Raw genomic sequence first — 24271 nt, 5'->3', positions numbered from 1 at the left:
TTTGGTCACATTCCTAATGTGTGATTCAAAATTGAGTTCAGAATCTAAAATAGCACCTAGGTTTTTTATCTGGTGTTTTATCTTTGTTTCCTGTGAATTAAAATGTGTGGCTAGATTCTCTCTCTGTGCTTTGGCTCCAACAATAAGTACCTCGGTCTTGTCTTGATTTAGCTGTAGGAAGTTGTGAGCCATCCAAGTATTTAAATCACTAATACAGTATAAAAATGTATCCGTGGAGCTAAAATCCTCTGGTGACACAGAAATGTAAAGTTGTGTATCGTCTGCATAACAGGGAAAATCAATGCTTTGCTTTCTGATATCATCACTATCATCAAAAAGATTGTGCCACCTGGAAAACCCTTGTTACAGAAACCTTCACAGAAAAATACCAGTCACTTCACACCAAGGTAAGCGACATTGGCAGAGATGCAACCTTTATGAACCCTGCGGCCAAACCCGCCAGCTACCAGTCTGTAACCTCTGTTGGGAACAGCCAGCAGAGACGAAGAAGAAAAGCCCAAGAATGACTTTTGAGCCTGAGTTCATGACCAGATAGGGCTCACCTAATCCAAATAGCCCAGGGCCCGTATCCACAAAGCGTCTCAGATTATGAGTGCTGATCTTGCATCAGTTTGGACTTTTAGATCATAATGAATAATATTATATGGACAGATCCTAGATCAGCACGCCTACTCTGTGGAGGATGTGCTTATGATGGTTATATTATTATTTATGTATTATATGTGACTGACCGCCTTGATTCGGTCTTACGTAGCAACATTTGAAATTGAATTTTTTACATTGGATAAAAGCAGAGACACAGAGCTACAAAATGGTAACATACACTGCATTTGAGGAACAATGGGAAAGTAATTATCCTTTGAAAGTTGATAAACTTGAAACCCCACTTTTGAGAAAATGGCCCTTGAATATTTTGGTACACCTACTGGAGAGCTCTTTGTTTACAGCCATTCAGCATTGTTCACACCCTCTTAAGCCTTAGCCCCACCCAACAAGGATTTACATGTGAGGTCATGTGCTAAACAGTGAGTAGTGTAGTAAAGATTAAGACTATAAGTGGTCAAAGTAGTAGCCTACAGTAAGGAAAAATTCCAGGTAAACTGAAAGTGTACAGATAAAAATATGTTATAAACATTAGATGATATAGTAGCAATATCAAAAAGAGATAGTGTCAATATAAAAAAAGAACAAGTGTCAATGCCAGTAGAGAAAGAATTACATAATATGCAGTATGTACAAGAACAATATCAATAACCGTATCAGTGATACTGGTGATAGATCAGGTAGTAATATGCATACAATAAGGGGTAAAGTGGCTGAGCAGCAGGATAAAATAATAAATAGTAGCAGCAACATATGGCGTGTGTGTAAGGAGAGAGTCATTTGAGTAGAGGCACTGCAGATAGTGCTGATGACTGGTCCGTGCGAACCACACATGAACAAGGGAATCTATATTCAGAGAGCCTGTGCCACGATCGTCTTCATTAGAGAGAGTGGACCAAGGCGCAGCGTGTGAAAAATAAATCTTCTTTATTTAGAAGAGAGAGAAAACACAAAACAAACACTATCCATAAACTGAAAACAAAACGACCGTGAAGCTACAAACATTAGTGCACAGACAAGCAACAAACGTTCAACATAGACACTTACCCACAAACAGCTAAAGCCCATGACTGCCTTAAATATGGCTCCCAATCAGAGACAACAATAACCAGCTGTCTCTGATTGAGAACCAATTCAGGCAACCATAGACTTTCCTAGACACCTATACTAAACACTAACCCATCTACTCTACTTAACCCCCTAAACCATAGAACACCCTAGACCACATATGTCAGAGTCAAGGCCCGCGGGCCACATCCGGCCCGCGAGAAGGTTTTTTACGGCCCCTGGGATGATCTTGATTTATTATTAGAACCGGCCCGCAGACCGCAGCAAGCCGGCAGCCCGCAGATCTTTTACACGCACCAATACTACATTTCCCACAATGCAACGGTGACGCACCGAGCAGTAGGCTGCTTCATTTCAATATTTATTGGCACAGCAGTCGTCAGCATCACAGTAAAATTAACTTTCAGATACCCATCAAAAATGGCAAAACGGAAGGTGGACACTGAGAACCGGGGGTTTCAAACAAGGTGGGAGTCGGAGTATATGTTCACGGAGGTAGCTGGAAAACCTGTGTGTCTTCTGTGTGGAGAAAGTGTGGCGGTACTGAAAGAGTATAATCTGAGACGACATTATGAAACGAAACACGCGGACAAAAACAAGAATATGGACATGGAACAAAGGCTACAAAAGGCAGAGGAATTAAAACGAGGCCTCAAATCTCGACAGGCTCTGTTCAAAAAAGCCAAATCACAAGGCCAGGCTGCTGTCAAGGCCAGTTTTATTTTGGCAGAAGAGATCGCTAAATCAGCCCGGCCATTTACGGAGGGGGATTTCATCAAAAACTGCATGATTAAAGTTTGTGACGAAGTTTGCCCAGAAAAAAGGCAACTCTTTTTAAATGTGAGTCTGAGCAGAAACACCATTGCCGAGAGAGTAGACCAGTTGTCCATCAATCTAAAAGAGCAGCTTGTGAAAAAGGGAAAAGATTTCATTGCATATTCCTTGGCTGTGGATGAGAGCACCGACATTTCTGACATTGCCCAGTTGTCAATTTTCATCCGCGGAGTGGACTCCAGCCTAAGCGTGACAGAGGAGTTTTTGGCTTTACGTCCTATGCATGGCACAACTACGGGGCATGATTTGTATGAAGAGGTGTCAAGATGTGTAAATGAGATGGAGCTGCCTTGGGAAAAACTCGTGGGTTTGACAACCGACGGAGCACCTGCGATGTGTGGACACAGGAGCGGACTGGTGGCGAAGATACGGGAAAAGATGCAAGAGGAAAACGCGACAGGTGAGCTGACAGCTTATCATTGTATCATACACCAGGAAGCGTTGTGCGGTAAAGCCTTGAAAATGGAGCATGTAATGAGCATCATCACGTGCACAGTTAACTTTATCAGAGCCAAAGGTTTGAATCACCGCCAGTTCAAGGCATTTCTGACGGAGTTAGAAACGGAGCATGGTGATTTGCCTTATCACACAGAGGTGCGATGGCTAAGCCAGGGAAAGGTGCTTCAAAGATGTTTCGAGCTTCGTGAGGAGATTTGTCTGTTCTTGGACAGCAAAGGGAAAGACACAACACAACTCCGAGACGAAATGTTTCTGTGTGAAATGGCTTTTCTGTGTGACATTACGAGTCATCTGAATGCAATGAACTTGCAGCTGCAGGGTCGGGATCATGTCATCTCTGATATGTACAGTACAGTGAAGGCATTTAAAACCAAACTGACTCTGTGGGAGACGCAGATGCGGAAAGAAAATTTGAGCCACTTTCCCAGCTGCCAGACCATGAAAGAGAAGCTCTCTACCAGTGCGTTCCCGAGCGCACAGTTGGCTGATAAAATAGGTATGCTTGCCGCTGACTTTCGACGCCGATTTGCTGACTTTGAAGCACAAAAAAGCAGGTTGGAACTGCTCGGTAACCCATTTGCTGTTGACGTGGAAAGCTCACCACCAAACCTCCAAATGGAGTTGATTGACCTCCAATGCAATGATGCACTGAGGGCAAAATATGCGGCAGTGGGTGCTGCGGAGTTCGCCCGTTTCCTCCCCGACACAATGCCCCAGCTGCGCATCCAGGCTGCTCAAACGTTGTCTATGTTTGGCAGCACATACCTGTGTGAACAACTGTTTTCTTTGATGAACCTGAACAAAACATCACACAGAAGTCGACTTACTGCTGAACACCTCCACTCAATTCTGAGGATTTCCTCAGCTCAGAGCCTTACCCCGAACATTGATGAACTTGTGGAAAAGATGGGACACCACCAAGTATCACCCTCAACCTCAAACAAGTGAACATTACTGTGCAATCACATATTTAGAGTTTTTACTCAGTTCAAGTTTAAAAGTTAAAGTTTAATATTTGTTTTCACTGCATGTTACTTCTCCTTAAACAAAGTGTTGTTTTTGATTAATAGATTTTTGCACTTTATTTTATTGTATTTCAATCCAATTATATTTTAAAAATATTTCAGTTGAGTGGATGATAGAAAATTGCTATTATTGTTTTTTTCTTTGAAGTAAATTTAGCCCACTTTTGCTAAAATAGAAAATATAGGCTACTGATGGTGCCTTGAATACCGGTTTCTTTCATTTAATGTTCATGTTATGGGGATTTTTATATAAAGGAAATTTGTCTTTTGTGTCTGTTGAAAATTAAAGATTACTGACAGAGCCATAAGAAAATATTGCTTTATTTATCTGATCATATTGGAATATATTTGTTAGGTTTTCAGTAGGTTCAATTAGGTTCACTAGACTATATGCGTCATTTAAAAATTTTTCAATGAACATTCGAACAGTCCGGCCCTCGGCTTGTAGCTAAATTTTTTATTTGGCCCTCCGTCCATTTGACTTTGACACCCCTGCCCTAGACAATACAAAAACACACAAAGACAACCCACCCCAACTCACGCCCTGACCAACCAAATAAATAAAAGAAAAAGGAACAATAGGTCAGGAACGTGACAGCCTGTTTTTGTCCTGGCCTTGACTTTGTTGCTGGGCATGTGATGTCCATAGCTTCTTTGTCGCAAAACTCCCTGATATTCTCAAAAATATAAGTTTGTTTAGCTGTGTCCAGTCCAGGTGGTGCTTGTACAGGCAGACCATCTATGGGAGGAAGGATGTCAGCGTTGCGCAGCAGCTGAAACCTGGTCCCGACTGAGTCCGAACGCTCCTTGGGGACAACAACACCAGGCTCCAGAGCATCGAAGCTGTAAAACAGGAAATAACAACAAAAAAATGTAGAAAACATTACAACTTTGCATAACATCAATATTACTTTCTTAGCTACAGTGTATGTCACAATGGCGTGTATAGGTGGCAGAGGAAGTCAGGCGCAGGAGAGTCAAAATAGAGTGTAGCATGGAGTACTTTAATAATAGTCCCAGTAATTAGCTCCATAACACTCACGGAAAATTATAATACAAAAATCTGGGTATGAAGACCCATAGCACACCTATACACAGAACACACAACACTTGACAACGAACAATCTCTGACAAACACATGAAGGGAAACAGAGGGTTAAATACACAACAGGTAATGAATGGGATTGACAACAGGTGTGTGGGAAGACAAGACAAAACCAATGGAAAATGAAAAGTGGATCGATGATGGCTAGAAGGCCGGTGAAGTCGACCGCCGAACACCGCCCGGACAAGGAGAGGCAACGACTTCGGTAGAAGTCGTGACATTACCCCCCCCCTGACGCGCGGCTCCAGCAGCGCGTCGACACCGACCTCGGGGACGACCCGGAGGGCGAGGTGCAGGGCGATCCGGATGGAGGCGGTGGAATTCTTTTAACATAGAAGGATCTAAAACGTCCTCCACCGGAACCCAGCATCTCTCCTCCGGCCCGTACCCCTCCCAGTCCACGAGGTACTGAAGGCCCCTCGCCCGACGTCTCGAATCCAAAATGGATCGAACAGAGTACGCCGGGACCCCCTCGATGTCTAGAGGAGGCGGAGGAACTTCACGCACTTCAGCCTCCTGGAGCGGGCCAGCCACCACCGGCCTGAGGAGAGACACATGGAACGAGGGGTTAATACGGTAATTAGTGGGCAGTTGTAACCTATAACATACCTCGTTCACTCTCCTCAGGACTTTAAACGGCCCCACAAACCGCGGACCCAGCTTCCGGCAGAGCAGGCGGAGGGGCAGGTTTCGGGTCGAGAGCCAGACCCTGTCCCCTGGTGCGAACACCGGGGCCTCACTGCGGCGACGGTCTGCGCCAATTTTCTGGCGCCTTATGGCACGCTGAAGGTGGACGTGGGCTGCCTCCCAGGTTTCCTCAGCGTGCCGAAACCAATTGTCCACCGCAGGAGCCTCGGTCTGACTCTGATGCCAAGGAGCCAGAACCGGCTGATACCCTAATACACATTGAAAAGGAGTAAGGTTAGTGGAGGAGTGACGTAGCGAGTTCTGGGCCATCTCAGCCCAGGGCACGAACTTCGCCCACTCCCCCGGCCGGTCCTGGCAATAGGACCGCAGAAACCTGCCCACATCCTGGTTAACTCTCTCCACCTGCCCATTACTCTCGGGGTGAAAACCTGAGGTAAGACTAACCGAGATCCCCAGACGTTCCATGAACGCCTTCCAGACCCTTGATGTGAACTGGGGACCCCGATCAGACACTATATCCTCAGGCACCCCATAGTGCCGGAAAACGTGTGTAAACAGGGCCTCTGCAGTTTGTAAGGCCGTAGGGAGACCGGGCAAAGGGAGGAGACGACAGGACTTCGAAAACCGATCCACAACGACCAAGATCGTGGTGTAACCCTGTGAAGGTGGAAGATCAGTCAAAAAATCCACCGACAGGTGCGACCACGGCCGTTGAGGAACAGGTAAAGGTTGAAGCTTACCTCTAGGCAGGTGTCTAGGAGCCTTGCACTGGGCGCACACCGAGCAGGAGGAAACATAAATCCTCACGTCCTTAGCTAAAGTGGGCCACCAGTACCTCCCATCAAGACAGCGCATCGTCCGACCTATCCCAGGATGACCAGAGGAGGGTGACGTGTGAGCCCAATAGATCAATCGGTCGCGGACAGCAGACGGAACGTACAGACGACCAGCTGGACACTCAGGAGGAGAGGGCTCTGCACGTGACGCCCGCTCAATGTCCGCGTCCAGCTCCCACACTACTGGCGCCACCAAACACGAAGCTGGGAGTATGGGAGTGGGATCCATGGACCGCTCCTCTGTGTCATACAGCCGAGACAATGCGTCTGCCTTGACGTTCTGGGAGCCTGGTCTGTAAGTAAGAGTAAACACAAAACGAGTGAAAAACATGGCCCACCTTGCCTGGCGAGGATTCATTCTCTTCGCCTGCCGGATGTACTCCAGATTGCGGTGGTCAGTCCAGATGAGAAAAGGGTGTTTAGCCCCCTCAAGCCAGTGCCTCCACACCTTCAAGGCTTCTACGACAGCCAACAGCTCTCGGTCCCCCACATCATAGTTTCGCTCCGCCGGGCTGAGCTTCTTCGAAAAAAAAGCACAGGGGCGAAGCTTCAGTGGCACACCCGAACGCTGAGAGAGCACTGCTCCTATCCCAGCTTCGGATGCGTCCACCTCTACCATGAATGGCAAAGAGGGATCCGGATGAGCCAACACAGGCGCCGAGGTAAACAGAGTCTTCAGGTGTCCAAAAGCCCTGTTCGCCTCAGCCGACCACTGCAAGCGCACCGGACCCCCCTTTAGCAGTGAGGTAATGGGAGCCGCAACCTGACCAAAACCCCGGATAAATCTCCGGTAGTAATTGGCAAACCCCAAAAAACGCTGCACCTCCTTTACCGTGGTTGGAGTCGGCCAATTACGCACGGCTGTAATGCGGTCGCTCTCCATTTCCACTCCTGAAGTGGAAATCCGATGCCCTAGGAAGGAGATGGATTGTTGGAAGAACAAGCATTTCTCAGCCTTGACATATAGATCATGCTCCAACAGGCGACCAAGCACCCTGCGCACCAGGGACACATGCTCGGCGCGGGTAGCGGAGTATATCAGAATATCATCTATATACACCACTACACCCTGCCCGTGCAGGTCCCTGAATATCTCATCTACAAATGATTGGAAGACTGATGGAGCATTCATCAACCCATATGGCATGACCAGGTACTCATAATGACCTGAGGTGGTGCTAAATGCCGTCTTCCACTCATCACCCTTCCGAATACGCACCAGATTATACGCACTCCTGAGATCCAATTTTGTGAAGAAGCGTGCCCCGCGCATTGATTCCATAACTGTATTTATCAGAGGTAGCGGGTAACTATATTTCACCGTGATTTTATTGAGGCCTCGATAATCAATGCACGGGCGTAAACCACCATCCTTCTTCTTCACAAAAAAGAAACTCGAAGAAGCGGGTGAAATGGATGGCTGAATGAACCCCTGACGCAGGGATTCAGAGATATATGAATCCATAGCCACCGTCTCCGCTTGCGACAGGGGATACACGTGACTCCTGGGATATGCAGCGTCTACCAGGAGATCTATCGCACAATCCCCCTGTCGATGGGGTGGTAATTGAGTCGCCTTCTTTTTACAGAAGGCGAGTGCCAAATCGGCATATTCAGGGGGAATGCGCACGGTGGAGACCTGGTCTGGACTTTCCACCGTAGTAGCACCAACGGAAACCCCTAAACACCTACCTGAGCACTCTCGCGACCACCCCGTGAGAGCCCTCTGTGGCCAAGAAACAGTGGGGTTATGACACGCTAACCAGGGTAGACCTAGCACCACAGAATACGCAGGGGAATCAATAAGGAAAAGACTAATCTTCTCCTTGTGACCCTCCTGCGTTATCATATTCAACGGTGCGGTGACCTCCCTGATAAAACCTGACCCTAATGGTCGACTATCTAAGGCATGAATAGGGAAAGGCATATCCACAGAAACAATAGGAATCCCTAAACTATGAGCTAAATTTTTATTAATGAAATTCCCAGCCGCGCCTGAATCTACTAGCGCCTTATACTGGGAATGCAAGGAAAAATCCGGAAAAGTGACAGAGACAAACATAAGTGCAGCAGAGGGCTCTGGATGAGTATGGTGCCTACTCACCTGGGGTGATGCCAAAGTGCCCTGCCTGCCTTCTCTATTCCCAGAGGAACCAACCCGGCACCGATCAGCAGTGTGATCTCTGCGATCATAGATGGTGCTCGAGTGGGTACCCCCTCCGGTCTCCCTGCGCACCATCCCTCCCAATTCCATAGATTCGGGAGAGAGAGTGCGGGAGGATGGAACAACCAGACCCCGATCTAGACGTCCCCGAGTAGCCAGCATGTTGTCCAGCCTGATGGACATATCCACCAGCTGGTCGAAGTTGAGGGTGGTGTCTCTACAGGCCAGCTCCCGACGAACGTCCTCGCGTAGACTACAGCGGTACTGGTCGATCAGGGCCCTGTCGCTCCATCCAGCGCCGGCAGCCAAGGTCCTAAACTCCAAAGCAAACTCCTGGGCACTCCTCGTCTCCTGCCTCAGATGATAGAGGAGCTCACCCGCCGTTTTTCCTTCGGGAGGATGGTCGAATACTCTCCTAAAATAAAGGGTGAACTCCTCAAAATGGTCCAACACTGCATTCTCCTCTCTATACACAGCGCTGGCCCACTCCCGGGCTTTCCCGGTGAGGCATGAGACGAGGGCGGAACTCTTCTCCCGGTCGGATGGTACTGGGGAGACCGTGGCCAGATATAAGTTCAGTTTAAGGAGGAAACCCTGGCAGCCTGCAGTATCACCGTTGTAACCCGTGGGTAGGGGTAAACGGATTTTGTTAGGTTCAGGTGGGGGAAACGCGTTAAAAGTAAATCCCCGTTGTGGCAGTGGAGGCGCTGGAGAAACTCCCTGTCTCTCCCAGCGATCCATATTCTGGACAATGCGATCCATGAGGTCGCTCAAACAGTCAATCTCCTTCGCTTGGTCTATAACGCGCTTTTCCACCTCCATGGGCGTCGTGTCCTCTCCTGCTGACTTCATATTTTATGGTCAGAGATTCTGTCACAATGGCGTGTATAGGTGGCAGAGGAAGTCAGGCGCAGGAGAGTCAAAATAGAGTGTAGCATGGAGTACTTTAATAATAGTCCCAGTAATTAGCTCCATAACACTCACGGAAAATTATAATACAAAAATCTGGGTATGAAGACCCATAGCACACCTATACACAGAACACACAACACTTGACAACGAACAATCTCTGACAAACACATGAAGGGAAACAGAGGGTTAAATACACAACAGGTAATGAATGGGATTGACAACAGGTGTGTGGGAAGACAAGACAAAACCAATGGAAAATGAAAAGTGGATCGATGATGGCTAGAAGGCCGGTGAAGTCGACCGCCGAACACCGCCCGGACAAGGAGAGGCAACGACTTCGGTAGAAGTCGTGACAGTATACATATCTCCCTGGCATATAACAGAATTTATGCAGCAGCATACAAGACATTTTTGGACTCACCTTGTTGTGCTGTGCTCACTTGAACAGGAAGGTTGCGCGGCAGACCTTCGTGGGCAAATTTTGTCATCAAACTTTGTCATCAAAACCTAGCTTTCTCTGGATTTATGGTACTTTCAAGACAACTGAGAACTCTGAAATAAACAAGGTTGAATTATGATGACGTCAGTGATCTTCATGTCGTAGCTCTAGAAAGAGACCCGAGTTCCGGATTTACATTTCCGAGTTGGATGACCGTTGAAAACGTATTTTCCCGGTCGGAGCTCGTTCTTCCGAGTTAACAGTTGTTTTGAGCATGGCACAAATCATGCTGGATTGACAGCATGGCCAATGTTGAATGTTTTCAATTTTATGCTTGGAAAAGAGACCTTTAATCAAAGTTTTAGGAACATACAGCCACCCCACTGAATAGCAGGCCAGTGATGGCTTTGCAATGCTTGCAGTTAGCCACTGATTTCATCTAAACTACTTATTGTTGAATTTGCGATTTCCAACCTGCTGTGTAATGTTTATGTCCAATGGCCAATGAGAATGGATAAGTTTTATCTATTCTTTCTCTTCATTACTTCTCTTCATATGACAAGGATTAAAAAGGATTTGCCAGTAGATTATCGACTTGATTCATGATGATGACTGCTAGCTAAGATTCTGAAAGTATGATGTTGACATGTCCAATCAAAGCTACTGTAGATATAACGCGATTTGACGTCATTTTATCTGTGGCCAATGACATAGAGCCTTCTTGGATGGGCACTTCTAATGTAACTCTATGGTAGCAACCAAGGGGCTTGAATTTTCTAGCTCTACCCTTAGACTTGGCGGTGACAAAGTGTCCCCACGAGTGATAGAACGCTGAGCCAATCACGGCACAACTAGAGAACATTACCAACACCTACGCTCTGTATTTTCCACTGGCTGCCCCACCACCACAGAAAGCACTGAGCTCGGCTGAAACACCTGCATTTTGGAGCTGCCTTACACGGAACCCAAACCGGCTGCTCGCATGCGCCATCGTGCATAAATGTATTTTGTCACCCCACACCAAATGCGATCACGACACGCAGGTTAAAATATCAAAACAAACTCTGAACCAATTACATTAATTTGGGGACAGGTCGAAAAGCATGAAACATTTATGGCAATTTAGCAAGCTAGCTTGCACTTGATAGCAAATTTGTCCTATTTAGCTAGCTTGCTGTTGCTAGCTAATTTGTCTTGGGATATAAACATTGAGTTGTTATTTTACCTGAAATGCACAAGGTCCTCTACTCCTACAATTAATCCACACATAAAACGGTCAACCGAATAGTTTATAGTCATCTCTCCTCCTAGGCTTTTTCTTCTCTTGACTTTATATTGCGATTGGCAACTTTCATAAATTAGGTGCATTACCGCCACTGACCTCGTTCGTCTTTCAGTCACCCACGTGGGTATAACCAATGAGGGTACCTGCTTCTATAAACCAATGCGGAGATGTGAGAGGCAGGACTTGCAGCGTGATCTACGTCACAAATTGAACTGACTTCTATTTTAGCCCTTGGCAGCGCAGATGCTTGTTGGTGCGCGCGAGCAGTGTGGGTGCAATAATTGAATAATATAGATTTCTAAATTTATTTTGCAACGCTCGCGCACGCGATGCGAGCAGTGTAGTCAGCCTTATACTCAAGAAATTAAAAAATACACCATGTTTGTATGTGGCTTTATTAACTCAAAGATTTTTTTTTACATTGTTTGCAAACTGATATGTGACATGTATTAATTCCAAAATAACATGCAAAACAGGCAAGCCCCCCCCCCCCCCCCCCCCCCCCCAAAAGAATTGCTCTAAAAATGTGGGGCTCCAAATGAATGGCCGGTTGCCAATGCATACAATGCAATGAAAATGATATTCACGGGCCTGCCGGGTGGCGCAGTGGTCTAGAGCACTGCATCGCAGTGCTAGCTGCGCCACCAGAGTCTCTGGGTTTGCGCCCAGGCTCTGTCGCAGCCGGCCGCGACCGGGAGGTCCGTGGGGCGACGCACAATTGGCTTAGCGTCGTCCGGGTTAGGGAGGGTTTGGCCGGTAGGGATATCCTTGTCTCATCGCGCTCCAGCGACTCCTGTGGCGGGCCGGGCGCAGTGCGTGCTAACCGAGGGGGGCGGGTGCACGGTGTTTCCTCCGACACATTGGTGCTGCCGGCTTCCGGGCTGGAGGCGCGCTGTGTTAAGAAGCAGTGCGGCTTGGTTGGGTTGTGCTTCGGAGGACGCATGGCTTTTGACCTTCGTCTCTCCCGAGCCCGTACGGGAGTTGTAGCGATGAGACAAGATAGTAATTACTAGCGATTGGATACCACGAAAATTGGGGAGAAAAGGGGATAAAATTTATTTAAAAAAAAAATAATAATAAAAAAAAAAGAAAATGATATTCACCTGAAGTGTTGGTACTGCTTGATCTGTGGTCACTCCTGTCACAGTGCTGTCCTTCACAACACCAGCAATCTCGGACAAAGTGTTCACTGGTCTTTCTGAAGCGCTGCTTGATGAGGCCCAAGCACCTTTCGGGGGCAAACTTGGTGTGGCCTGTGATCAGGAAGAGCACAAACTTGTTATTGTTTTGGCCACTGCAGTTATCCCAATTCAGGTCCACATGTGTTTCCCCAACTCCGTAGTTGTTGAAGAAATGGTGCATGTAGTTGATGACTGTGCTGCTGCCTTTGCTGGATGACATGCCTTCATCAATCAAGTAGTTGACTTGTTGTGATATTCCTTCACAGCAGACACCAAACAAGCCACACTTGTGAGGAATTAAAAAGTAGATGGAACCTGGCTTCATAGGGTCAGAAGGATAATGCACCTACAAACATCAACAAAAGAACATTAAGATAAATTAAAATGAATTGTCTCACCCTTGTAAGTCTGTCTTTGCACAACTCAGTGAAAGGCATTTGCCTGCTTCCCATATATATTTTTTGTTGTTGTTGTCTGTCTGTCTGTCTGTCTGTCTGTCTGTTTGTCTGTTTGTCTATCTATCTATATTTTTCAGGACCCTGTCTTTCATAGATCATTCGTAAAAATCCAAATAACTTCACAGATCGTCATTGTAAAGGGTTTGCTTGTTCAGTGATCCATGAACAATTAATGAACATGCACCTGTGGAACAGTCGTTAAGACACTAACAGCTTACAGACAGTAGGCAATTAAGGTCACAGTTATGAAAACTTAAGACACTAAAGAGGCCTTTCTACTGACTCTGAAAAACACCAAAAGAAAGATGGCCAGGGTCCCTGATCATCTGCGTGAACATGCCTGAGGCATGCTGCAAAGAGACATGAGGACTGAAGATGTGGCCGGGGCAATAAATTGCAATGTCCGTACAGTGAGACGCCTAAGACAGCGCTACAGGGAGACAGGACTGACAGCTGATTGTCCTCGCAGTGGCAGACCATTTGTAACAACACCTGCACAGGATCGGTACATCCGAACATCACACCTGCGGGACAGGTACAGGATGGCAACAACAACTGCCCGAGTTACACCAGGAACTCACAATCCCTCCATCAGCACTCAGACTGTCCGCAGTAGGCTGAGAGAGGCTGGACTGAGGGCTTGTAGGACTGTTGTAAGGCAGGTCCTCACCAGACATCACCGGCAACAACGTCACCTATGGGCACAAACCCACTGTTGCTGGACCAGACAGGACTGGCTAAAAGTGCTCTTCACTGACGAGTCTCAGTTTTGTCTCACAAGGGGTGATGGTCGGATTCGCGTTTATTGTCGAAGGAATGAGCATTACACTGAGGCCTGTACTCTGGAGCCGGATCAATTTGGAGGTGGAGGGTCCGTCATGTTCTGGGCCGGTGTGTCACAGCATCATCGGACTGAGCTTGTTGTCATTCCAGGCAATCTTAACTGTGCGTGAGAGGGAAGACATCCTCCTCCCTCATGTGGTACCCTTCCTGCAGGCTCATTCTGACATGACCCTCCAACATGACAATGCCACCAGCCATACTGCTTGTTCTGTGTGTGATCTCCTGCAAGACAGGAATGTCAGTGTTCTGCCATGGCCAGCGAAGAGCCCAGATCTCAATTCCATTAAGTACATCTGGGACCTGTTGGATTGGAGGGTGAGGGCTAGGGCCATTCCCCCCAGAAATGTCTGGGAACTTGCAGGTGCCTTGGTGGAAGAGTGGGTTAACATCTCACAGCAAGAACTGGTTAATCTGGTGCAGTCCATGAGGAGGAGAGACACTGCAGTACTTAAAGCAGCTGGTGGCCACACCAGATACTGACTGTTACTTTTGATTTTGACCCCCCCTTTGTTCAGGGACACATTATTCAATTTCTTTTAGTCACATGTCTGTGGAATTTGTTCACTTTAACACAGTGCCCTTCTTTGGACACTGTGTTAACTAACCTCCAAACAAGCTTCAATGCCATACAACACTCCTTCCGTGGCCTCCAACTGCTCTTAAACTCTAGTAAAACCAAATGCATCACTACTTTGGACGGTTCTGACTTAGAATATGTGGACAACTACAAATACCTAGGTGTCTGGCTAGACTGTAAACTCTCCTTCCAGACTCATGTTAAACATTTCCAATCCAAAATGAAGTCTAGAATCGGCTTCCTATTTCGCAACAAAGCCTCCTTCACTCCTTCAAAGCCGCCAAACATACCTTCGTTAAACTGACTATCCTACCGATCCTTGACTTCGGCGATGTCATTTACAAAATAGCTTCCAATACTCTACTCAGCAAACTGGATGCAGTCCATCACAGTACCATCCATTTTGTTACCAAATCACCATATACCACCCACCACTGCGACCTGTATGCTCTAGTCGGCTGGCCCTCGCTACATATTCGTCGCCAGACCCACTGGCTCCAGGTCATCTATAAGCCTATGCTTGGTAAAGCTCCGACTTATCTCAGCTCACTGGTCACAATAACAACACCCACCCGTAGCATGCGCTCCAGCAGGTATATCTCACTTGTCATCCCCAAAGCCGACACCTCCTTTGGCCGCTTTTCCTTCCAGTTCTCAGCTGCCAATGACTGGAACGAATTGCAAAAATCGCTGAAGCTGGGGACTTATATTTCCCTCACTAACTTTAAACATCAGCTATCTGAGCAGCTTACCGATCGCTGCAGCTGTACATAGCCCATCTGTAAAAAGCCCACCCAATCTACCTACCTCATCCCCATATTGTTTTTATTTACTTTTCTTCTCTTTTGCACACCAGTAAAAAATAAAAAATAAATAAAAAATATGTCTCAGTTGTTGAATCTTGTTATGTTCATACAAATATTTACACATGTTAAGTTTGCTGAAAATAAACGCAGTTGACATTGAGAGGACGTTTCTTTTTTTGCTGAGTTTATATATCGGAGTATCGTAGGTGGTAGCTGTGGTGAAGTTCTCAGAGCCCAAGGCTTACCACAAACATCAGGATAAAAATTAGTCTGTGACAGTAGGAGTGAAGTTTTTGGAAAAAGTAGACCCTTGCCTTTCGGCTGATCCATTTGTGGTTTCAGGGTAGAAGTTAACAGAGTTGGGTGCTGTGGAATCGGTGAGTGTAACCACAAGTGGTCTTGTGATAATTGTTTGTGTTTCTGCTGGTCAGAGGGAGCAGGCTCTTTGCATTAAGAGAATGGGGGCAAGAGATGTGAATTGTGGGGGTAGTGGAAAATGTAAAAACTGAAGGGGAAGATTTCCAGTGTTTGTGATGCTCGTCATTTGGTGCGAAGCAGACAGGGTAGCGTGAGTGGTGAAAAAGAAGAGTTGTTGCCTGTTCTTTTGAGTTTTGATGTTGAGTCTTTGCCTGAAAAAGTAATGTTGGGATATATAAGTTATCCTGTACGAGCTTTTGTGCAGAATACATTACGTTGTTACAGGTGTCAAGCTTATGGGCATGTGGCAGCAGTGTGTAGGAGGGAGGTTCATATGTGTGAGAAGTCTGCAGAAGGGCAGGAGACAAAGAAATGTGTAGCATTGGGGAAAGTAGTGGTATGCGTTAATTGTAGGGGTGCCCATGTAGCTGGGGATCAGAAATGTCCCGTGCGAGAGAGGCAGGTTGAGGTTTCCAGGTTTAGAGTAGTGCAGAAGTTATCATATGCTGAGGAAGATGGGTTAAGGGGGAGGAGCGGTGAGAGTAGTAGAGATATACCAGTAGAGGGACAGGCCAAAAAGTGATATAAGTTTCAGTAAGATTGGATTTTTAGCATTTATAGCAATGTTATCAATTGTACAGCAGGGAGGGAACGTAAGTCACAGAAAATTTAGGTTGTGGTTGCAGCTGCAAAGAGGTATTTGGGTGTGCGAGATTTGACATCAGAAGAGTTACAGGGTGTGTTAAGTGGTGATGTCCCATCCTTTCAGGATGATTGCATGAGGTAGGAATACATACATTTAATTAGTGGAGTAGGGTGGTGTTAATTTTATTTTATATAATTTTGAAATTAGTGAGTGTAGTGTTAGATGGTAGGGTATTTATTTATTTTTTTCAAGCAAAGTATAAGGAAGTTGTACTCCAATCTAGTAGGTGGCGGTAATGCAACAAATTGGATGCCAACCGCTGTTAAACTTCATAGAAGAAGAAGTAGTTATTCGCGGTTTATTCTCTGCACCTGAGGTCTTCGACGGCTGTTAGCGTGAGACTCTCTGTACATTCTAAGCTATATATATCAGTATTCTTATTTTTCTCACTTTCTCTGGAAAGAAAACAACCCTTGTCAACATGCATGTGATAAAGCGAGGTAGGTCATTTCTAGTAGGAATAATAGCAAAAGCTAGATAAGTTTGCTATTTGACTGACTCTTGTCTTGTCTTTTTTTCTTACAAGCAAGCTTTTGAACCTGTATTATATCGTTGGCTACTGTACTGTCATTAACCACGTTGAATGACTGCCTAGTTAGGTAGCTAATGTTATTGATTGCGTTAGCTAGCTAGATAAAGACCGCTGTCATGTTTAAAAAGAACGATCAAAACAGGTTATTGACAGTCTTGCAGCAATGTTCCTTTGTCAAACTTGGCGCCAAATTTGTCAACGTTTTGTAGTTTAGCTAGCCAGCTAGGTACTTCTATCTAGGTCATTTGATTGGAAGTATCCGTGACTCCCATCAATTAATTAATCATATAGCTAGTTAACATTTTCAAGTATTTAAATTATACTTTTAATCCCAAAACAACTTTCTGGGTTACACAACCGGGCGTTGGCTACTATCCGTAACTATCCCATCAATTACATAACTAAATTAACTTTGTTTTTAAGCTTTGTGGCAATTACTGACATTAACTTGTAAATTCCTTTTCCATGGCGCGCACATATATTTTATTGTTGATTTTCTGCTTAACACTTCCGTCATTATATAATTTTCAGATGGGCGCGAAGAGCGTGTCATGTTTGACAAGATCACTTCCCGCATTCAGAAGCTGTGCTATGGACTCAACTCTGACTTTGTAGATCCAGTGAGTCGATATTTTATGTTCAATGTATTTCCGTTGTTTGTTAATTCTAGTGTTTCTGTGTGCTGTGTTCCTCTAACGCACCCTTTACCCTGCCTGTTGTCCCACGTTTAGACCCAGATCACCATGAAGGTAATTCAGGGTCTGTACAGTGGGGTCACTACAGTGGAGCTGGACACACTGGCTGCAGAGATTGCTGCCACCCTCACAACGAAACACCCTGACTATGCCATCCTGGCTGCCCGCATCGCCGTCTCCAACCTGCACAAGGAGACCAAAAAGGTGTTCAGTGGTAAGTCTCTCTTGCAAGTTATGCATATTGCTCCATTATCAGGCTCACTCAAAGTAGCCAAGATTCAGCCAGTCCACTCATTCAGTGGCACGGATGTTGAATTTGCCAGTGAGCTGACAATCGCACTTCTGGTAACTGAAGAAATTGGTACCTAAAAGTAATTTCTAAACCCTGGGTGTGAAACTAAGGTATCTGGAAATCTCTATTTTTTTTCTGTCAATGCTGTTTTAGATGTGGTGGAGGATCTCTACAACTATGTCAACCCACTAAACAGATGCCACTCTCCCATGGTTGCCAAGGAGACACTTGACATTGTCCTAGAAAACAAGGATCGCCTCAACTCTGCAATCATCTTCGACCGGGACTTCTCCTACAACTTCTTTGGATTCAAGGTCATTTTTACAGTACATGGTTTATGAACCATAATCTTTTAAAAGTACATTCTGCAATGGTAGGAAAGTCAACACTTTTTTGTTTTTCTACAGACACTTGAGCGGTCATACCTTCTGAAGATTAATGGGAAAGGTGAGTAGGGTTAAATAAACTATGTCCCTGTAAGAATTGACATCTTGTCATGATATGAACCTATGCTACACTGGATTAGGGCTCCTCACCAGTGGCACCTGGCCAAACAGGCACATTTTCAGAGCTGTTTTTTTTTTTAGTGTGGTTCAGATGAGCTCCATCCCTCATGCTGACCTGTTCTGTTTCTGTGTAGTTGCCGAGCGACCCCAGCACATGCTCATGAGGGTGGCAGTTGGGATTCATCAGACTGACATTGACGCTGTCATCGAGACTTACAACCTGCTGTCAGAGAAGTGGTTCACCCACGCTTCGCCCACACTCTTCAATGCTGGCACCAACCGCCCACAACTGTCCAGGTAAGCACTTCATATTTTGGATCTACTTTTGCCATTCTACTAGAAACCATTCCCATTCCTCAGTGTAATGGCTATGATTACTGAATTGTAGAAAATACCGACATCTTTGAGTGCAAACCAGAAAAGCGCTTGATCGGTTTTAAATTGGTTGTCCTTGTTGACTTTTCAGCTGTTTCCTGTTGGCCATGAAGGATGACAGCATTGAGGGCATCTACGACACCCTAAAGCAGTGTGCCCTAATCTCTAAATCAGCAGGGGGCATCGGCGTGGCAGTCAGCTGCATCAGAGCCACGGGCAGCTACATTGCTGGGGTGAGGTTCACATGGTCACGTTCGTAAATAAGACTGCCCCTTGAGGCGTTGCTGTCCGACTAAGTGTCAGGAGGGGTGTAGAGTGATGGGGCTATGTCTACGCCGAGGACCCAGAACAGTGGGTACTTGGCGTGATTGATGGCTCTGACAGATCTTGGGGAAAGTTCGTACATGAGAAAAAAATGACCCCTGTTTCATTGACGCTTGGCGAGTCACTCAGTTACTGAGACTTCTTTGTTTTTATTTTTTAAGACAAATGGTAATTCCAATGGGCTGGTCCCCATGCTCCGAGTGTACAACAACACAGCACGCTATGTGGACCAGGGAGGCAACAAGGTGAGAATGAAATTAGATTTGAATACAGGTTTTGTTATTGACTCTGGCCACAGGATGACCTCATAGATATGCATTAGCGCTCTGCGCAGAGATGACCCACTATCTATCACCCAAGTCTGATGGCTCTGAGAACATGCATATGGTCTTTCAGACTCTGTGGCCTGTTTACTGTACCGTCATCAGGCATTTAACTCCCGCTCATTGCCCTCAGAGACCTGGTGCGTTTGCCATGTACCTGGAGCCGTGGCACTTTGATGTGTTTGACTTCTTGGACCTGAAGAAGAACACGGGGAAGGAAGAGCAGAGGGCCAGAGATCTGTTCTACGGCATGTGGATCCCTGACCTCTTTATGAAGAGAGTGGAGAGCAACCAGGTATGCAGCAACATTTATCAACTGAACTATTCAAACCAGATATGGAATTTTGTGAAATTCGAGCTCTAGTATATTTTGTACATCGCTCCTCGAGGTTGAATTAAAGAAGGGAATAAGGAGTAGTTCTGTTTAGATGAATATCTTCTTGAAAGATATCAGTACTCAATGGTGTATCGTACCCACAGGACTGGTCCCTGATGTGCCCCAGTGACTGCCCTGGACTGGATGAGTGCTGGGGGGAGGAGTTTGAGAAGCTCTATACCAGGTAAGACTGGCGTTCCTGACCCGGTATAACTGCTCCATACCAGTCTACTCCCTGTGCAATGTTTCACTGGACCTGTCTTTGTCGTCAGGTATGAGCAGGAGGGTCGGGTCAAGCGGGTGGTGAAGGCCCAGCAGGTGTGGCATGCCATTATTGAGTCCCAGACTGAGACGGGCACCCCCTACATGCTCTACAAGGACGCCTGCAACAGGAAGAGTAATCAGCAGAACCTGGGCACCATTAAGTCCAGTAACCTTTGTACCGAAATTGTAGAGTACACCAGCCATGATGAGGTGAGGGCAATCAATTAGCTATACTGTTTGAACTACTTTTGACCAAGTCCATACCTGTTCCCTGTATCGGGGCACTGGTTGAAGGTAGTGGACTATACAGGGATTAGGTTGACATTTTGGACGCAAACGGAGACCAGCCTCAGTTTGTGTTATTGACTCTGGCCACAGGATGACCTCATAGATATGCATTAGCGCTCAACGCAGAGATGACCAACTACAGTATCTATCACCCAAGGATGATGGTTCTGATAACATGCATACTTAATCCCAAAGCTGTTTGAATGGCATCCTTTGATTTGTATATTGTTGAAAATAAATGTTGGATCACACCAAAGAATGTTTAAATGGCCTAAGTGTGGCGCTAATCTATCTGGCTCCTATTTCCCAATCTCAGGTGGCAGTGTGTAACCTGGCGTCCATCGCCCTCAACATGTATGTCACCCCAGAGAGAACATTTGACTTCAACAAGCTGGCCTACGTCACCAAGGTCATCGTCAGGAACCTCAACAAGATCATTGAGATCAACTACTACCCTGTGGTCGAGGTAATGTCTAGTGTTCAACTTAGTGATACTAATAATATGATCAGCAAGACTGGTGATTCTACAGGTTATATCTTAATGTGGGCCAGTAACTGATTGCCCCATGCCTCGCCTCCTCTCTAACCAGGCTGAGAACTCCAACAAGCGCCACAGGCCCATTGGTATCGGTGTGCAGGGTCTTGCTGATGCTTTCATCCTGATGCGTTTCCCCTTTGAGAGCGCCGAGGCCCAGAAGCTCAACACTCAGATCTTTGAGACCATCTACTACGCTGCCCTGGAGTCCAGCTGTGAACTTGCTGCTGAGCTCGGTGCCTACCAGACCTACCCAGGCTCCCCTGTCAGTAAAGGAGTGAGTACCACCACCCTTACACCTAACTCAGATGTTAGATATCCTGTTTAGGGTAACTAACTTGTCAATAGTTAATTTTGGATTAAGGAGAATGTTCTGGTGTGGGTCTCAGGCTTAAATGGTTATTTTCCCCAGATCCTTCAGTACAACATGTGGGACAAAACCCCAACTGACCTGTGGGACTGGACAGTTCTCAAGGAAAAGATTGCCAAGTAAGTTCTCAACCTTGTCCTCCATTTTACCAACCCAACTACAGTTAGTCTCAACACATACATGACCAACCAAGTGGATTTAAATGTTGTCGCCTTTCTTTTTCATCACCACTTCACTCACCCTTCTGCCCCGTCTCTCCAGGCACGGTGTGAGGAACAGTCTGCTGCTTGCCCCCATGCCCACGGCCTCTACAGCCCAGATCCTGGGCAACAACGAGTCTATCGAGCCCTACACCAGCAACATCTACACCCGCAGAGTCCTCTCTGGAGAGTTCCAGGTCAGTACCACTCTCTCTGTGGGTTCCATAGACAGTTAGACCTCTGCTGAAACACATACACAGCATACTCAAACACTAGAAGGCTCTGAGTTTGGGGGTGTAAAAAGCTAGAGTTGTGTATATGTGAGGACTAATGTTCTTTGTGCTCCTTGCAGATTGTGAACCCCCATCTGTTGAAGGACCTAACAGAGAGAGGGCTGTGGAATGAGGAGATGAAGAACCAGCTGATTGGTCAGAACGGATCCATCCAGGTGAGAACCCAGACCATCACAATCAATGAAGACCAATCAGAGTGCAATTATGCCCTTTTGACTGTATTTTGTGAAGGTCATGTCTAACTTTTGTTAGATTTTAAAAGCGCTATCCTTTATTAGTAGATGTCATGGTTCTATTGTTACTTGTCTTTAGGGCATTGCTGAGATCCCAGATGACCTGAAGGAGCTGTATAAGACTGTGTGGGAGATCTCCCAGAAGACTATTCTGAAGATGGCTGCTGACCGCGGGGCCTTCATAGACCAGAGCCAGTCCCTCAACATCCACATTGCTGAGCCTAACTACGGCAAGCTCACCAGCATGCACTTCTACGGCTGGAAGCAGGTGAGTCAGCTTGCCTATTGAAGTTTCTATAAGATTGCATTTTCTTAGCTCAGGGCCATCCTTAACTCTGGTGTTAAAATGGCTGGCTGATGCTGCCCCTTGAAGCATTGTAGTCCGGCTGAAAGTGTCGCGCGTGTGTCATGAGGGGCGGAGAGTGACAGGTCTATGCCGAGGACCCAGAACAATGGGAACTTGGCGTGATTGGCTAGGGAGGCAACTTATTAGGATCAAAGTAGTGTTAAATATTAAATATGATAAACCACTAACCTCTTTTCCGCTCCTCAGGGTCTGAAGACGGGCATGTACTACCTGAGGACCAAGCCTGCAGCCAACCCCATCCAGTTCACCCTGAATAAGGAGAAGCTGAAGGAGTCTCAGTCGGCTAAGAACTTGGAGGCGGTCAAGGAGCTCAACAGAGCCGCTATGGTGTGTTCCCTGGAGAACCGCGACGACTGCCTGATGTGTGGCTCTTAGACGGCACCCCACTCCTTCCCCTACCCACGCTCTTTAGTTAATTAACCATAGCAGTGGACCACTGAAGTCCTCAGGATCTTTGAACCACACTGTCATTAGGTCAGGTAACATTATACAGTAATCTGCCCTGATGTCAGATCACTCTTAATAGAACAGGCTTTTATGTTTGTGTTGTGGGCATGCTAATGTAGCCTAACTATAGTGCTGTACAAGGTGTGCTCTGTCTGCTAATACCAGATTATTAACTGTTTTCTATTTATCTTTCACGGTGACACTGTCTGTGTGGATCTGTTTGTCTGATTTGTTTTGTATAGGATTCAGAGTTTCCAAACTGTTTGTCTACTCCATTGTTAATATGTAAATCTAAGAATCTCATAACTTGCTGAATGAACTTAAACAACATTAGTGTATATTAGGAGTCTTTTTTTGTATTTGACCTGTGGGGAAAATAAAATTGCTTTGTATGCTGAACAAAAATATAAATGCAACATACAACAATTTGAAGTTTACTGAGTTAATGTTCAGATAAGGAAATCAGTCAATTTAAATACATTCATTAGGCCCTAATCTATGGATTTCACACAACTGGGAATACAGATATGCATCTGTTCATCACAGATACTGTACCTTACAAGAAAAAAAGGTGTGGATCAGAAAATTGTCAATCTGGTGTGACCACCATTTGCCTCATGCTGCGTGACATCTTCATATAGAGTTGATCGGGCTGTTTATTGTGTTCTGTGGAATGTTGTCCCACTCTTCAATGTCTTCATGAAGTCGCTGGATATTGGTGAGAACTGGAACACACTGTCGTACTTGTTGATCCAGAGCATTCCAAACTTGCTCAATAGGTGACATGTCCGGTGAGTATGCAGGCCATGGAAGAGCTAGGACATTTTTAGCTTCCAGGAATTTTGTACAGATCCTTGTGACATGGGGTGGAGGGGGATCAATGGCATGACAAAGTGCCTCAGGATCTTGTCACGGTATCGCTGTGCATTCAAATTGCCATCAATAAAATGCAATTGTGTTCATTTGTATGTAGTTTATACCTGCCCATACCATAAACCCACCATGGGACACTCCACAACGTTAACCTCAGCAAACCGCTCGCCCACAGTATGCCATGTCTGTCATCTGCCCAGTACAGATAAACTGGGATTAATCCTTGGAGAGCACACTTCTCCAATGCTCTTCTTGGATGAACTGTGATGAGCTTCCTTGAGACAGTTTCTGATAGATTGTGCAGAAATTCTTAGATTGTGCAAACCCACAGTTTCATCAGCTGTCTGGGTGGCTGGTCTCGGGGGATGCAGTATGTGAAGGCAGATATGGAGGTCCTGGGCTGCTGTGGTTGGTTACACGTGGTCTGGTTGTGAGGGCGGTTGAACGTAATGCCTAACTCTCTAAAACAATGTTTGTAGGTGGCTTATGGTAGAGAAATTAACATTCAATTCTCTGACAACAGCTGTGGTGGATGGAATGCCAATTGCACTCTCCCTTAACTTGAGAATTCTGGCATTGTGTTGTGTGACA

General features: G+C 46.0%; 1 protein-coding gene, 1 non-coding gene and 2 pseudogenes across 2 annotated transcripts; all 4 read left to right on the top strand.

Annotated features, from left to right (window-relative positions):
- Positions 1–16668: 16668 nt before the first annotated feature.
- On the top strand, positions 16669–23233 carry LOC129868504 (ribonucleoside-diphosphate reductase large subunit). The gene is made up of 18 exons (XM_055942547.1): positions 16669–16827; positions 17451–17539; positions 17651–17828; positions 18060–18220; positions 18314–18353; positions 18547–18709; positions 18879–19020; positions 19273–19356; positions 19568–19729; positions 19915–19994; positions 20083–20284; positions 20679–20828; positions 20953–21174; positions 21310–21386; positions 21529–21664; positions 21820–21915; positions 22073–22261; positions 22547–23233. The coding sequence occupies exons 1-18, from the start codon at positions 16809–16811 to the stop codon at positions 22733–22735; spliced, it is 2379 nt and encodes a 792-aa protein (XP_055798522.1). The 5' UTR covers positions 16669–16808; the 3' UTR covers positions 22736–23233.
- On the top strand, positions 19053–19170 carry LOC129869146 (small nucleolar RNA SNORA17; annotated as a pseudogene).
- On the top strand, positions 19403–19481 carry LOC129869140 (small nucleolar RNA SNORD83). Its single transcript, XR_008761862.1, has one exon. It is a non-coding gene; the product is annotated as a small nucleolar RNA SNORD83 (small nucleolar RNA).
- Positions 22353–22470, top strand: LOC129869147 (small nucleolar RNA SNORA17; annotated as a pseudogene).
- Positions 23234–24271: the final 1038 nt, after the last annotated feature.

The sequence above is a fragment of the Salvelinus fontinalis genome, chromosome 13 (genome assembly GCF_029448725.1).
Source record: "Salvelinus fontinalis isolate EN_2023a chromosome 13, ASM2944872v1, whole genome shotgun sequence".
In the NCBI taxonomy this organism is placed as follows: domain Eukaryota; kingdom Metazoa; phylum Chordata; class Actinopteri; order Salmoniformes; family Salmonidae; genus Salvelinus; species Salvelinus fontinalis.
Note: the sequence above shows the minus strand (reverse complement) of the source record. Positions and strands in the feature narration are given on the sequence as shown.